Source organism: Mustela lutreola, chromosome 8, assembly GCF_030435805.1.
Source record: "Mustela lutreola isolate mMusLut2 chromosome 8, mMusLut2.pri, whole genome shotgun sequence".
Lineage (NCBI taxonomy): Eukaryota > Metazoa > Chordata > Mammalia > Carnivora > Mustelidae > Mustela > Mustela lutreola.
Window position 1 is genome coordinate 14043590 of NC_081297.1, and position 17828 is coordinate 14061417.

Below are 17828 nucleotides of genomic sequence, written 5' to 3' on the forward strand. Positions count from 1 at the left end.
ACAGTATTCATTATTTTTGCACCCCACCCAGTGCTCCATGCAATCCCTGCCCTTGAGTGTGTGCTTTTGTGTGGGGGTGTATGTGTATTCCTGTTTTATCCTTTTATTAATGTATTTTAATCTTCATTAACTTTCTGTGAGTTATGCATTTCATAGTATACGAGAAAACAGACGAAAAGATGGCTTTGACAAATTAGATGGCTGGTTATTGGTCATCAGAGGAAGTTTCTAGATTCTATCTATCAGAGAAAGTTTCCTAGAGGAATCCATTTTAAAACATGCACGGTGAGGGTACCCCAAAAAGACAGAGTCAGAGAAAAAGGTTCATGTCAGTAGAGTATTGTATTAGTTTTCTAGGGCTGTCATAGCAAAATACCACACATTGGGTGGCTTAAATAACAGAAGTTCATTTCCTTATAGTTCTGGAGGTTACAAGTTTGAGATCAAGCTGTTAACAGCATTGGTTCCTTCTAAGCACTTGGCTTATGGATGGCCATCTTCACGTTCACATGTTGTTCTCCCTCTGTCTCCACGTGTTCCTTCCTCTGTATCCTAGTATTTTCTTCTTCTAAGGACACCAGTCATATTGGATTAGAGCCTACCTCAGTGATCTTGTTTAACCTTAATTACCTCTTTAAAGACCTTATCTTCAATTATGGTTACACTCTGAGGCATGGGGGTTATATGATTCGACATATATCAGTTTTAAGGGAACGGAACTCAGTTCATAACGAGGATATATAGCCTTGACTTGCATATATGCCCCGTATGAGTAACTATAAAGGATTGGTTGGAAATAGGGATTAATTTTTTAAAAGTTGCAACTGAACCAAAACCGAAAGTCATAAATAGAAGATAAACATGGCAGATGCCTTGTGGTGCATTCCAGTGAGGATTTCTTCTGGTGGCCCTCAGGGATGATGCATCACATGCACCTGTATCATGTGGCTTCAGAGACCACTGTATGCCTCAGATGATAATATATCTACACTAAATTTATCATCTTTTTGCTCTGTAACCTGGGAAATGTGGTCAGCTGGGAATGTCTGTGCAGTACATATTTATTTCAAAGGATGACACAAATGTATGGATAAACATATGTGAATATAATATCATTTGCTATTGATATACTCACTGCTCTGAGCATAGAAACTCTATTAGGGAAATACTCATCTCTTAGCTTTTGGGGGTCATTGAAGATCAGACGAAAGCTTTATCACTCATGTATCTTCACTATATTTTCCTAAGACTGTGGGTTGCATGACTGCAGAAATCCTCCATCCACGCATGTGGCATTCTGGGTCTCTTACCAACCTCTCTTTCTGTCTTGGTGAAAGCACACACTACCTCAGAATGGCTTGGCAGAATTTCTCAGTATGTAAAAACTTCTAGACATTGCCAAAATCATGTAAGGGAAGAGAGACACTGTCAGAGAGCTGCCAGTACAGAGAAGAATTATATTTTACTTGGAGGCCCCTTCAGAAAATGATACTCTCTGAAAAGAAGTTTCATAGCCACTAGAATGACAGCCTCGTTAGCAATCACTGAAAGCTCGATATGCCCTCATCACTGACAGCCTCTGCCCTGACTTTTTGCGTAGTGTGCCGAAGATAAGGAAACCCGTGACCTGGTGAGACTTCATGGAGGACTTAAACCCCTGGCCAGTCTGCTCAATAACACTGACAATAAAGAACGGTTGGCCGCGGTCACGGGGGCAATATGGAAATGTTCCATCAGCAAAGAGAATGTGACCAAGTAAGAGAAGCCATTCAATTATTCTGTGATAAAAATATGGCCATTGAGGAAGAGCTGTATTCTTAGCTCACAGAAGCTACACTGTGTATCCTTCAACTAACGTCTTCTCTCATTAAGATATAAATGTTTCTAAATAAAGTGTAAATGCATAAAAAATATGGCCACTGAAACACATTCCTGTAATGTTATTTTAATAGAGTCAATCCTAATGCTACACCTCTAGTTTTCATACACATACATTCTAGACTAATTTGGCAGGATTAAGGTATTTTTTTTAAATGAAAGACTTCTATTTCCCATCCCACCACCTGGCAATGGTTTCTTGCGCCTCACTCAGTACTAAGTACTAAGGGACTTGCTCATGTAATCTATCTGTGTAAATGGGCTCTTTTTACTTACGGGCAGCCATATAAATGACAAGCAACTCTAATTGAAGAAGATGAGGGATGAATTTCCCACTGAATCTTTATAGATGGAAGTGGTTCCACTCTTTATTCCTTTTTAAAAGATAAACAAGATAAATCAGCGAAATGCTAACTAATCTGTTAAAGAACAGCCATTTTCAAATGATTTCATTAACTTTTAAAGTACTTGTAAACATTATGATCATCAGATTTATTTTTTTTTAAGATTTTATTTATTTATTTGACAGACAGAGATCACAAAGTAGGCAGAGAGGCAGGCAGAGAGAGAGAGGAGGAAGCAGACTCCTCGCCGAGCAGAGAGCCGGATGCGGGTCTTGATCCCAGGACCCTGAGATCATGACCTGAGCCAAAGGCAGAGGCTTAAACCACTGAGCCACCCAGGCACCCCCAGATTTATTTAATATTCAAATTTATCCCTGTGTACTTTTAGAGTTCTCATACTCTATGATGGATATTCTGAGGCAACTCTTTGTCTCAATGTGATGATTTTTTTTTCAAAGATTTATTCATTTATTTGAGAGAAAGAAAGAGTACACATGAGTGGGAGGAAGGGCAAAGGGGGAGAGAGAGAGAAACTCTCAAGCAGACTCCCCTCTGAGAACAGAGCCCAATTTGGGGCTCAATCTCATCACCCTGAGATTAGTACCTGACCTGAAAAGAAGAGTTGGACACTCAATTGACTGAGCCCTCCAGGAGCCCCTTAGTGTGATGATGCTAACAAGAAATTGTCTTATTTAACACAAAGTAGGCTTATGTTGTTTTGTTCCTGTTAAATAGTCTCTGTGACATGAGGAAACACCCATAGCATAGTAGTATATGTGCTGCTGAAGCGAGCACACCCATAGCATAGTAGAATCACTGACACTGATGTGAAGTTGTAGTTTTCTTAGAGTCTGTACCGTATAGAGATTAAAGGTGCAGATGGCCGGATATCGATGTCAGCTTCACTATTTACAAAGCTTCAAATTAGCTTTCTGATAGTGGGGATTGTAGTAGTACCTGCATCATAGGGTTTTTGTAAGGACTGAATGAGCGTATAGTTGTCATTCAGCAATTTTGTGCTATTAATATTAGCTAATTTTACACCAAAAGTAATATTGTTCTCCTCTTTTCCTCCCCCTTTTTCTTGTGATGAGCACAGGTTTCGGGAATACAAAGCCATTGAGATGTTGGTGGGACTTTTAACTGACCAGCCTGAAGAAGTACTTGTGAACGTGGTTGGTGCACTGGGGGAATGTTGTCAGGAATATGAAAACCGAGTCCTTGTCCGGAAATGTGGTGGCATTCAACCACTTGTGAACCTCCTCGTAGGAATAAACCAAACTCTTCTTGTCAACGTCACAAAAGCAGTTGGTGCTTGTGCAGCAGAACCCGAAAGTATGGCGTAAGTAGCCTAGCCACAGAAAGATTTTATTTGAGAGTTTTAGGGGAAATACACAGGTTGTCATAGAACAGTGTCATCACTTAGAATTGGCATGCACAAATGGTGAGAAAGTAAAGTGGATTTCCATATAAATAACCGCAAGTTGACCAATCATGAGTTAACAGAGCCAGATTGTTCCCTTGGATGAGCTAGAGGGCTGAGACTGGGCTTATTGGGAGAATTTAACATTCGCAGTAATTAATATCGGGAGGATTTAACATTCCCAGTAATTAATATCCCACCCAGAAACCTTCATACAATCAACAAAATTTTTCTCTGCTTCCTAAGGAAGAATTTTCTCTCTCTCTAACTGAGACCCTAGGTAGTACTAGGTTGCATTCCCCTAGTATCTTCTTTGTTTTTCAATTCAATTCAGCAAACGTATTTTGAGCACCTAACAAGAGCTGCAAACCAATGAGGGAGGAAGACAAAGGATTTTAAGCTGTGATCTTGGTCCTTGAGCAAATTCCTCTCTAATTAGGAAGAAAAGACTTAAATTTTATACAACTTGAGCATAATAGCAAGATTTTATACACACACACACATACACATAAACGTGTATTTGTGTATAGATTACATATATTTATAAGAAATATATGTGTGTGAAGTATATACTAATACTTCATATATATATGAAGCCCAGAAAGGGAGGAACCATATGGGCCAAAGTTATTGCATGAGGGTTCTCCAGAGAACCAGAATCAACAGGATGAGAAAGGTGGGAGGCATAGGGGGGACAGATTTAAGGAATTGGCTCACATGATTGTGGAGGCTTGACAAAATTCCCCCTTCTGATGGGGGAGGCTGACAGGCTGGAGACTCAGGAAGGAGCTTCATTTTGAGGTCAAAGGCAGTCTGCTGGCAGAATTCCTTCTTGCTTAGAGGCAGCCAGCCCTTTTCTATTAAGGCCTTCAACTGATTGGATGAGGCCCACCTACATTATGGAGGATAATCTGCTATATTCAAAGTCCACCAATTTAAGTATCAATCTCATCCCAAAAGCCACCTTCACAGAAATATACAAATTAACTTTTGACTAAGGGTATCTGAGTGGATCTGAGAGTTGAGTATCTGATTCTTGATCTTGGCTTAGGTCTTAACCTCAGGGTCATGAGACCCCTCCTCAGCATGGATTAGGATTCTCTCTCTCCCTCTCCCTCTGGCCCTCCCTGCCCTGCTGGCATGTGCTTTCTCTCTCTCAAACAAAAGTGTAACCAAATGTCTGGGCAGCCCTTAAACCAGTTGAAGTTGACAGATAAACATTAACCATCACATATCCATCCTTTGTCAACTTGGTCCCCATTCATGCATCTCCTTAAACCATGCTTAATCTCTATAGAGAGATGATAAGGCCATATCCCTGCCTAACACTAGATAACTATCCAGTGTGTCACTGAAAACTCACTAACCCTTTTCCCAGAGGAGGAAGCAAAGTTCTTAGATGATGTTTACTCTTCTCCTTGATGTCCTGTTACTTAAATACTCTGATGTAAAGTTGACCATTCTTAAAAACTATGACATAAAGTTAATATATCTTGAGTTACATGATAAAAGGATAAAAGAGGGGAAAAAGATATACACAGACATATTCATAACAAAATAAGGAAGGAATATTCATGACAATTACAATACTCATTCTGTAACTGGCCATGGAGTCATAGCTGGTATTTACAAGTACCCTCTTTCATTGCCCATTCAATATTCCCTTTGCTTTCAGCAAGCACTTTAGTTTATTGTGGTTCTTTACCTGGTGGGGTAACCCAAACCTTCATTCCTGAGGGTCTGGGCCATAAGTAGTCCTGCCTAGATGGGGTTGTTGTAGTTTTCCATCAACTGTAATCACAGGGCATGGTAATACTTAAGACGCCTTAAGGGATCTCCTCTTTTCCAGATACAGTGTTCTTTACCCCTATTGTGCAGTGGCAGTCCAGTTTCCCTTTGATAATTGGGATCAGAATCTCCAACCAACACAGTAACTCTCTCTGTTGCTTATTAGTTTGGAGGTATGGGGAGGCCAAAGTGGCTGGGAGGCAGATTTAACTTGCAGTTCACTGGAATCGTTGTTGGGTCTCCTGGTGGAAGCATTCCCTGCTTTGGAACCAAGACCTCTAAACCAGCAAAGTGTAAGGTCACAGGAACAAGAAGAAAAAACATTTGCTAGTGGGTCGCCAGTGATGCGAGTCAGTAGTAGGTACCACTCTCATTTCCATCCCTTGATTCCTGGACCCCCAGGAATCCTGGCTATGTAAGAAATAACACCACATTATTGGGCAGCTGGATGGCTCTACTGGCCTGTCCTATAGACTGAATCTGACAATCTTTCTTCATTTCATCCCATTTCTGTCCCCTTCAGTCCTAGCAGCGTTTCTTGAGATGGTTGATTGGATCCAGGAGTCACACCTGTAATCTTTATATGATATGATTCTCCTATATATCTCCTATACCATTTCATTCTGACTGGCTCATTCATTCAACTCTTCGGTGTGTGACCCGCACAACTCTAGGGAGCACCGTTCCCACAGACATATACCCAGAACCATACGTGGTGGGGCCATACATACAGCCCTGCTGATAAGTATCTTTTCCTATCTGTTTCACCATTTGATTGGTACAGGAAGCTTCTACCTGATGCCAGTAGTCTCTGGTCATGCCTCCTTCCATCTGCCCACTCTCCTGGCGTTTGTGACTCATTTGTATTTGGTCAGGTCCCCTTTCTTTACCGGAAGCCTGCAACTCTAAGACAGCCCTGGAGCTCTGTTAATGTGAGTCTCGTCTCACCACATGTCTGGGACAAAAGTGCTAAGGCCTCTGTAACTCTCTTCCGACTTGGTTCCTGGAGCCTGAGGCTCCGGTGTTTCAGACACCAAGGAACACTAGTCTTACTTGGGATAACTTCCAAGAGAAGAACATCCACTGTGCCTACAAAACAATTTTCTAATGTATTCATCTTTAAACACACACACACACACACACACACACACACATAGCATTCATTAGCATGTAATAATCACTTGTTAGAAATGGCTTTATATATATCTTTTGATCTTTGGCTCTTGCTTACTTTTTGTCCACTCATGTCTGCCAACACCACCAACTGCCTCTGAACATTTTTTGAATGCATCCTCTGGCTCTCTGCCTTCATTTGAGCTTCTGTCACCTTCTACCTGGACTACTGAAGCAAGTCTTGTTTGGTCTCATCTCATAGTTCTCCCCTTCCAGATCTTTCCTGAATGGCACTGAAATTAATTCTTCTAAACTGTAGATCTTATAGGGTTGTTTTCTAAAGAACCATCCGTGACCTCTCAAGCTTTAAAAACCAAACTGAAGGGGCGCCTGGGTGGCTCAGTGGGTTAGCCTCTGCCTTCGGCTCAGGTCATAGTCTCAGGGTCCTGGGATCTAGCCCCGCATCAGGCTCTCTGCTCAGTGGGGAGTCTGCTTCCTCCTCTCTCTCTCTCTGCCTGCCTCTCTGACTACTTCTGATCTGTCAAATAAATAAAAATCTTTAAAATTAAAAAAAATAAATAAACAAAAAACAAACTGAAGCTCCTTAGCCTGCTATTCAGAACATTTGCCTCCTGACCCCAGCCTGCCTCTCAAGCTTCATCTTTTCCTTGCAAATGTTAAATGTCTAAAGTTATATTGTTTATTCCTTATTCTCTGAACAAATATTTATCAAGCATTTTTGTGCTAGCGACTGAAAGTAGTGTACCCACAGAAAGAGGCTTTAACCCACTAGGTTTAGGGGTGCCTAAACTATAGGCACCCCTAAACTATAAACTCTTAAATAAAATGATATCAGATAATGCTGAATGCTATAAAGAAAAGAAAAGAGCATGACTGAAAGAGAGTGAATGAGTGGGAGGTGGTTACTTTAGCTATAGTGGAAAGAGGAAAGAGAAAGTGGGAGAGAGGACAGTAGTCCCTGGGAGGTTATCTGAATCAAGACCTGAGAGATGAGGGGCGCCTGGGTGGCTCAGTGGATTAAGCCGCTGCCTTCGGCTCAGGTCCTGGGATCTCAGGGTCCTGGGATCGAGCCCTGCATTGGGCTCTCTGCTTAGCAGGGAGCCTGCTTCCCCCTCTCTCTCTGCCTGCCTCTCTGCCTACTTGTGATCTCCTCTCTGTCAAATAAAATAAATAAAATCTTAAAAAAAAAAAAAAAAGACCTTTGAGATGAGACCACCTGAGGGATGAAAACACATTGACAAGGAGTAGTGAACACAAAAGCCCTAGGATGGGAGTGAGCTCTGCCTGAGAAGCCACCTTGAGGTATGTTTGCTTGTTTTTTTACATACATTTCATATATATTTTGCCATTGTCTGCCTTGTTAATAGTGTATGATTTCTGTATCACTGTGTGACTGTGTCATAAATCATCTTTTTATCTCTTGATGATTACTAATTTCTTTTTTACTAAGTTTTTAATTTTACTTCCAGCAGAGTTAATGTACAGTGTTACATTAGTGTCAGGTATACAATGTAGCAATTCAACAAACACTTGCATACATCACCTTGTGTTCATGATAAGGGCCCTTCTTAATCCTCATCAGCTGTTTCACTCATCTCCCCCACCCACTTCCTCTTTGGTCACTGTCAGATTGTTCTCTATGGTTAAGAATCTGTTTCTTGGTTTTTCTCTCTCTCTCTCCTTTTTCCTTTGTTACTTGTTTTGTTTCTTAAATTCTACATACGAGTGAGGTCATATGGTATTTTTCTCTAATTTCACTTAGCATTATATGCTCTAGCTCCATCAATATCATTGCAAATGGCAAAATTTTAGTTTTTTTATGGCTGAATAATATTCCAGGGTGTGTGTGTATGTGTGTGTGTGTGTGTACCATTCCTTCTTTATCCATTCATCTATTGATGGACACTTAGGCTCCTTCCAGTAGTTTGGCTACTGTAAACAATGCTACAATAAACAGAGGTGCATGTATCACTTTGAATTAGTGGTTTTGTATTTTGGGGGTAAATACCCAATAGTGTAATTCCTAGATCACAGGGTAGTTCTATTTTTAACTTTTTTGAGGGACCCCATACTGTTTTGCAGAGTGCCTGCTCCAGTTCGCATTCCCACTAACAGTGCAAGAGTGTTCCTTTTTCTCCACATCCTTACCAACACCTTTTATTTTTTTCTCGTTTCTGATTTTAGCCATTCTGACAGGTATGAGATGGTATCTCAATGTGGTTTTGATTTGTATTTCGCTGATGCTGAGTGATGTCGAACATCTTTTCATGAGTCTGGTGGCCATCTGTATGTCTTCTTTGGAGAAATATCTGTTCATGTCTTCTGCCTATTTCTAAATTAGGTTATTTTATTTATTTAATTTTGACTGTTGAGTTCTCTCTCTCTCTATATATATATATGTGTGTGTGTGTGTGTGTGTGTGTGTGTGTATAAAATTGTATTCAATTAGAAGGCATGTAGTACATCATTAGTTTTTGATGTAGTGCTCAACAATTCATTAGTTGTGTATAACACCCAGTGCTCACCACAACACATGCTCTCCTTAATACCCATCACCAGGTTACCCCACCCTCCTACTCCCCTCTCTTCTGTAACCTTCACTTTGGTTCCCAGAGTCTAGAGTCTCTCATGGTTTGTCTCCCTTTGATTTCTTCCCATTCAGTTTTTCCTTCCTTCCCTTGTGGTACTCTACGCTATTCCTTATGTTTCACATATGAGTGAGACCATATGATAATTGTCTTTCTCTGCTTGACTTATTTCACTTAACACAATCCCCTCTAATTCCATCCATGTTGGTGTGAATGGTGGGTGTTCATCCTTTCTGATGGCTGAGTAATATTCCATTGTATATATGAACCGCATCTTCTTTACTGTTTATTGGATATGTCATTTGCAAACATCTTCTCTTTCAGTAGGGTGCCTTTTAGTTTTATTGTTTCCTTTGCTGTGCAAAAGATTTTATTTTGCTGAGGTCCCAATAGTTTATTTTTGCTTTTATTTCCCTTGCCTCAGGAGACATATCTAGAAAATGTTGCTATGGCTGATGTCAGAAATCACTGCTTGCACTCTCTTCAAGAATTTTTATGGCTTCAGGTCTCACGTTTAGGTTTTTTCATCCATTTGGAGTTTACTTTTGTATATAGTTTAAGAAAGTGGTCCAGTTTCATTCTTTTGCATGTAACTATCCAGCTCTCCCAACACCATTTGGTGAAGAGACTGTGTTTTTCCCTTTGCATATTCTTTCCTCCTTTGTCAAAGACTAATTGAACACAAAATTGTGGGTTTATTTCTGGGTTTTCTATTCTGTTCCTATTATAAATAGTAAACATATCACATTTCATATATATAGATTAGAATTCATTCTTGCAAAAAAAAAAGCCCCTTCTTCTATTCTATATCTCAGATTTAATGTTTTCCACATAAGTCATTACTAGGTTATCTAGTTGACACCCACAAATTATTTCTAAATCTCATCATTACATTACTTTCACAACAAGCTTTCTTTTTTATTTTTTTTAAGATTTTATTTATTTATTTGACAGACAGAGATCACAAGTAGGCAGAGAGGCAGGCAGAGAGAGAGAGAGGAAGGGAAGCAGGCTCCCTGCTGAGCAGAGAGCCTGATCTGGGGCTCGATCCCAGGACCCGGAGATCATGACCTGAGCTGAAGGCAGAGGCTTTAACCCACTGAGCCACCCATGTGCCCCTCACAACAAGCTTTCAAACCCTTTTTAATATAACTATAAATTATTATATTTATTGATTTTTCACTTGACCCCATTCAAGAAAAATCTTGAGAAAACAGCTACGTGCTTTTCTTATTCCAAATCTTAATGTAGGTTTTGAAGCAACAAAATGTAATGAAAGAACAACTCAGTAATAAACAGTAGGCCTCAAGGAACTTTTGACTGAGTTGGGGAGACAGACAAGTAATTTTCAAATGCTAGAGTAGATGATGAAATGGCAGTAAATCAGCATTTATTTGTAAATACATGGTAGTAGTTTGAATAATTTTATAAAACATTTGATTTCTGCTTAATAATATGAAAACTACAAAAAAGAAGAAAAATAGGGGAAAAAACAACAACAAGGAAATCTCCACAGTTCCAAACCTTATGTGTGAAACACACTTTCAGAATGTAGGTAAATTACTGATCTGCATGTAATGTGCTGACAGCGAACACATGCCTCTTCGTATCTTGAGATTTCCCCCCAAATAAGTGTCATGGCTATGAAATGCATAGCCACCGTTTTTCTTTTGTCTTCATGGCAGAGACTAGGGGAGTGAATAGGCCTTGGTAGAAGTGAGAAATTTCCCATCAGAGAGCTAGTTTTGCATTACAAAACACCAGAAGTGGAGCCTAAGGAAAAGTCATGTGGACCTGTCATTTTATACTGTCTACAACAGTCTTCTAGCCCAAGGAGACTGCTGGAGACCCTTTGGAGTGAAAAGGATACTAGAGATGATGATTGCCGGATTGCAACACAATGAAGCTATACATTTTTAGAGGTCTGGAGTAAGCCAGATTGACTGTTTGAATGCTCAAAACTGAATGGAAGAGATGTGTTCACAAGGTAAAGAGAATTGCAGATTTTCATAGGATTGTTTTTGAGGTAATTCCATCATAAAAGGAAACAGATAGACTCAGACAAATAATTTCCCCACAATCACAAGGCTATTAAGGCAGTATACTACCTCTTAATAAAGAGCCAAAAGAAATCACATCAAATTTTACAAAAAGACTTTATAAAATAACAAATTGTTGTGACAAGCTAGTAGCCAGAGCTCAAAAGAGAAATAAAAAATTATTGAACTTAAAGCCTGAATATATGCAAAAGAAGTATGATAAACAATCGCAAACACAGGCATGTGGCATATAGGAAACATAAAATGAAGAATATATTAAAATTACAATAAAGGAGTTGATAAATACAGAACTCAAGGAGACCCAACTTAAACATAATGGGTATTCTTTTTTTTTTTTTTTAAAGATTTTATTTATTTGTCATAGAGAAGCAAGAGCAAGCACAGGCAGACAGAGGCAGAGAGAGAAGCAGGCTCCCCGCCAAGCAAGGAGCCTGATGTGGGACTCGATCCCAGGACGCTGGGATCATGACCTGAGCCGAAGGCAGCCGCTTAACCAACTGAGCCACCCAGGTGTCCCCATAATGGGTATTCTTTAAGAAGAGTTTGGAACCAATGGACGATGATCTTAATTAAAGTTAAGAATGGAAGAAAAATTTTTGTGTGAATCTGTAGGTCAGAAGACCCAAAAAGACCCCAGCAATATTGATACAGAATGGCCAATAGTAATGCATCCTGATAAATCTGCTTGCGTTTCAAAAGGAAAGGGAAAGTGAGTATAGCTAGGCAAAAGAACAAACCATGAGGACAGAAGGTCTTCACCCTTCTCCACAACTTCTTTAAAGGTCAAAAGACATTGAAGGGAGGATCAAATGCCTCAGATTAACATTCTGACATAGAAAACTATTACTCAAGAATGTTACATCCAAGTTGTTCTTCAAATATGAAGGTAGTAGCACATTCTCAATCACACAAGGAATTAGTGAGTTCCATACTAGCCCTTCTTGAAAAAACTGCGAATTACAGAAAGTCAATCAAGAAATTACTCAACGTCGGGGTGCCTGGGTGGCTCAGTGGGTTAAAGCCACTGCTTTCGGCTCAGGTCATGATCCCAGGGTCCTGGGATCGAGCCCCGCATAGGGCCCTCTGCTCAGCAGGAGGCCTGCTTCTCTTCCTCTCTCTCTCTGCCTGCCTCTCTGCCTACTTGTGATCTCTGCCTGTCAAATGAATAAATAAAATCTTTAAAAAAAAGGAAATTACTCTGCTTGACTTATTTCGCTAAGCATGATATGCTCTAGTTCCATCCATGTTGTCGCAAATGGCAAGATTTCATTTCTTTTGATGGCTGCATAGTATTCCATTGTGTATATATACCACATCTTCTTGATGGTATATATGGATATATATATGGATATATGGATATATGGATAAACGGTATCAGTGGAAACCACTGAAATTTAATTAAATATTAGACTAAGAAATAATGGAGGAGTTATCATTAGGGGAATCATCTACATTTTATAGATGCTACTAATAATAATTTAATAATACAACTGACAACAATAAAAACAAAAACAAATTCAAGGTGGGTGAATCAGTGTGCAAATTTTATCATCTTTCATATAAATGAATCAGGAGGTCTATATACAACATCTTATCTATTTGTTTATCATCTATCCATCCATTTTCTACCTCTCTTATCTACCCATCCATCCTGTTCTCCAGCTTCAGACATAAACAAGGATCCAGAATCATTTACATCAGTTATCAAAGATTATTATTTCTGAATGGAAGGATTTGTGATCATTTCTTTTTTTTCTTTCTATTTTTCTATATAATCCATATGGCAAATATGTATCATCTTTATAAAATCTCAGTTCTTGTTTAATACCCTGCACAATCCCCTTTTGTTCTGTATCGTATACTGATTAACAACACAGATTCCAGGGGAGCCTGGGTGGTTCAGTCAGTGAAGCGTCCAGTCTTTGGTTTCGGCTCAGGTCATGATCTCAGGGTCCCCAGATTGAGCCCTGAGTAGACCTCCCGTGCTAAGCAGCGGGTCTGCTTGAGATTCTTTCTCTCCCTCTCCCTCTGCCCTCCCCCCAAATAAAAAAATCTTAATAAAAAAGAATATTGGGGGGTGCCGGGTGGCTCAGTGGTTTGGGCCTGCCTCTCTGCCTACTTGTGATCTCTGTCTGTCAAATAAATAAATAAAATCTTAAAAAAAAAACAACAACAACAACATCGGTTCTGGAGCCATTGCTTAGATGCCAGTCTTACCACTTACCAAATGCTTCCTTTGGCAAATTATTAAACTACTTGGTGCCTTGGTTACAGCATAGATAAAATTGGGAATGGTAAGGACACCTGTCTCATTGGGGTGTTGTAATGATTATACGAATCAGTGTGTGTCAAGGACCTGATGCATAGTAAGTGCTGGGTAAATGTTGGTCAGTGTTTGTCATGTAGCAGTAGCTTTGATTAATAGCAATTTAAAATGATAATATGTAAATAGACAATTAAATCCAGACTGTCTAGTGTCTGTACTCATCTATAGATGCGTTCCTTGTTTCTGTGTTTTTTTTTTTTTGCATCAAATTTATCATGTTATTTAATTGGCTATAAATTGAGAAGAGTGACCCCTACCTGGTGAATAATTCACTCTAAATTCCAACCCGCAGTTAGGAGCTTGGAGGGTGTGACATTGACATTTTACATGTTTACATAGGCAGTTATAACTCAGGCTTTTGTATCATGGTAATACATATGTTTTTTATTTTAAAGTTGATTGAGTTTAATGAAGGGTTTTAAGTAAAACTTGAGACAAAGGGACATGTTAAGGGATCATTGCAGGCCAGAGGTGAAGGTGGCTTAAACTAAGCCAGTGGAATATAATAGAATAGAAAATAAAGAAAGCAACAGATTAAAGAGAAATAAAGGGAAAGAATGAATAAAACTGGGGCAATGACTGAACATGAGTTATTAAAGAAGAAGCGCAGGATGATATTTAGGTTTCTTTTTTTTTTTTTTAAGATTTTATTTACTTATTTGACAAAGATCACAGGTAGGCAGCAAGGCAGGCAGAGAGAGAGGAGGAAGCAGGATCCCAGGACCCTGAGATCCTGACCTGAACCAAAGGCAGATGCTTAACCCATTGAGCCACCCAGGCATCCTTTTTTTTTTTTTTTTTTAATTGAATAAATCTGATGTGTCACATTGTGTAAGTATAAGATGTACAGTATGTTACTTTGAGATCATATGCATAAAGGTTTCCAACTTTGGCAACTAGATGGATAACGGTATTACTTACCAACATAGGGAATATGCGTGCAGGGCTAGTGAAGGAAGAATGAACTTCACTAGAGGAGAAATGAAGTCAATTTGCTCATCATTATAGTGCCAGCTGCAGTCCTAGGCTCAAGGTAAGCACCCAACCAACATTTATTACATAATGATGGATGGTGAATTCAGGTATGTTTGGGAGGACATGGAGGTTCCCATGACACATTCACGTGGTGACGGTAACCAGTCAGTTGGATATTCGTGTCTAAAGCTCGGGACAGAGATGCTGATCAGACATAGTGTTATAATATTTGGTAACTGGAGTCTGGCTGTACATGAAAGATTGTGAAGAAGGGAAAGCAGAGTGAACAGAAGCCTGTTGAATCCAGTCTTTCAGGAAGAAGGAACATACCAAAGTACCTATAAAGAAACTGAGATGGATCAGTCAGAGTTGTGAAGAAAATTAAACGAGGTATTGAAAAAACAAAGAAAGTGTTTCAAAGAAAAAAGTGTTCAAGATTGACAAATTCTCTGAGAAGGCCTCCTAAGAGAAAGACAACATGGTCCTTCCTTGTGCAACAAGGTCGCCGATGGATCCGTTTGTACTTGTAAATACGGTTTTCCCACAAATGTTTTTAGAAACGCACTAAGGCAGTTTCAGAAAACAGTATTTTGAGTTTGGTAAGAATCCAAACAGCATTGCTCTTGGCATCATATTTCAGACATGGCTGTTCTTGCTAGATTTGCAGGATTTATTGCATCTTTGAGCTTTCCGTTAAAGCGTAAGGAAATGACAAACAATTACCTCTCCCCCATTAAGTCTTATGTAATTCATAGGTTAGGAACTTATTTTAACGACTAGCAGTTTTATGTTTTAGTGATTTGTCTGTGGCTGTGGCTAAGACTCAGGTCACATAGCGGGATAAACATGTACTCACAGTTTTATTAACTTTGTACAATAGAATGCATACCCAGTTCTCCTTATATATATTTTTAACAAGAATCAGAAAGATCTTAATAATAACAGTTTAGCTACTGAATCAAAAATGGTTTTTAAGAAACCAATGATTTCCTAAAGCTCTGTTGACTTTTTTCAATACTTCAATTCATTGCTTCTAGAAACTCAATATAAATCATTTCATATTGGGAGTGCCCAAGTGGCTCAGTGCTTAAGTGTGTCTGCCTTAGGCTCAGGTTATGATCCTAGGGTCCTGGGATCGAGCCCCGCAGCAGGCTCCTTGCTTGGTGGGGAGCTTGCTTGTTTCTCTCCCTCTGCTATTCCCCCTACTTGTGCTCTCTCTCTCTCTCTCTCTGTGTCAACTAAGAAGATAAAAATCTTAAAAATAAATAAGTAATTTCATATTGATTATGCCCTTCCCTAGGATCTAAAATGGAACAATAGGTATTCTGACACACTAAGTTCATGAAAAAGTAGATTTATTTGTGCTGAATTTTCTCTTCTTGACTTTTAATATCTATTTTAAATATATAGAATTCTTCTGGAGGTAATCTGGCTTTCAGGTATATGAAATCACACCAACATTGCAAAAAACACTTGAGTTTTGGGGAAAGTAATTTTCTATTAAAATACTATAAAATTCCAAACTAAAAAATATGGAAGCTAAAAACTTAAGAAATCTATATGATTTAGGGGCGCCTGGGTGGCTCAGTTGGTTAAGCCTCTGCCTTCGGCTCAGGTCATGATCCCAGGGTCCTGGGATCAAGGCCCGCATCGGGCTCTCTGCTCAGTGGGGAGCCTGCTTCTTCCTCTCCCTCTGCTGCTCTGTCTGCCTGTGCCCTCTCGCTTTGTCAAATAAATAAAGTCTTTAATATACATATATATATATATATATGTATATATATATATATACACACACACACATATATATATATACACACACACACACATATATATATATGATTTATTTCTACATGTCAGGAACTTCACTTTTAAAAAATATTTCTTTTTAACTTTTATTTTGTCGTAGCACCAGACTTAAGGACGAGTTGCAAGAAAGAGGGTACAGAGTACAGAGATTTCCCATTTACCCCTCATCCAGCTTTCCTTGTCATTCTCCAGAGCCATAGTGAAATCATAGGAACTCTTCATTTGTTGAACTTTCATTCTTTCACTGTGAAGAGTAGTTTCCTTCATGTGGATTTTGTTAATTTTTGTGCGGGTCATTCCTACGTATTTCATCGTCTTTGTTGATGGCATACATGTTTTTTATTCTGCCATTTTGTCCCTCAATTTATTGTCTCTATGAACACTACTGAAGTTTATATATTAATTCTATATGCTGTTACCTTACAGAATTCTCTCATTTGAGTTCATTTTATTGTTAATTGTCTAAGTGCAGTGGTTGACACAATATAGCCCTTGGGCCAAATCCCATCTTTTAATAAAGTTTTACCAGATCTCAGTCATGCTCATTCATTTATTACTGTTTTCAGCTGCTTTTATGCTACAATGGCAGTGTTGAGTAGTTGTGACAGAGACCAAATGACCCACAAAAACTAAAATACTATCTAGCCCTTTACCACGAAATCTGCTGACCTCTGCTCTAGAGCATTCCAGAGAAAATTTGACCTCTTCTTTATAAATTCTTATTCTTTAAATTTCTCTTGTTAACTAATTTCCTAGCATAATGTTGGATCGTGATATAGTGGTCTTCCTTGCCCTATTTATTCCCGATTTTAGTATTTTTCAAGTAAGTAAAATAATGTCTTGAGGACTAAAGTATATATATTTTATCATATTAAGTTTAAATTAAAATCAATTTTTATTTTGTTACTTTTTAAAATTAACAGATAATGTATTGTTTCAGAGGTACAGGTCTGTGAATCACCAGTCTTATACAATTCACAGTACTCATTTTTTTTTTAAAATCAGAAAAGTATTGAATTTTGTCAAAGGCTGTTTAAACACTTATGGAGATTATGCTCTATATGCTTCATTATGATTTTTCCCTTTTATCTACTAATATGGTAAATGCTGTTAAATGGGTTTCCAAACACTGAACCAAACTTGCATTCCAGAAATAAGTTTCATTTGGTTATAATGTTCTGTTTTCTTGGTATGATATATACTTTTGTTTCTTAATATTTTAAGACATGACTGATATTGGTCTTTGGGTTTGTTTTTGGGTTTTTTTTTTTTTCCTATAAACTCTAGGTAACAATGTTATACTTGCTTCACAAAAGGAGTTAGGAAGTTTTCTTTCATTTCAATACTCTGCAATAATTTATTGAGCAATGGGACCAGCTAAGTTTTAAAGGTTCAGTGGAAGTCTACTATGCAATCATATGACCCTACTCTGTGTGTGTGTGTGTGTGTGTGTGTGCACGCGTGTGTGTGTTTAGTTCCTTATTATCTTTCTCTAGTTCTTCTACA

General features: G+C 38.7%; 1 protein-coding gene across 2 annotated transcripts in view; it reads left to right on the forward strand.

Annotated features, from left to right (window-relative positions):
* Window positions 1-17828, forward strand: part of ODAD2 (outer dynein arm docking complex subunit 2) — a 187024-nt gene that overhangs the window by 56961 nt on the left and 112235 nt on the right. For both annotated transcript variants that reach the window (XM_059183830.1, XM_059183831.1), the window contains 2 exons: window positions 1601-1755; window positions 3322-3564. In XM_059183830.1, the coding sequence (XP_059039813.1) occupies window positions 1601-1755; window positions 3322-3564 (398 nt within the window). The remainder of the gene's footprint in view (window positions 1-1600; window positions 1756-3321; window positions 3565-17828) is intronic.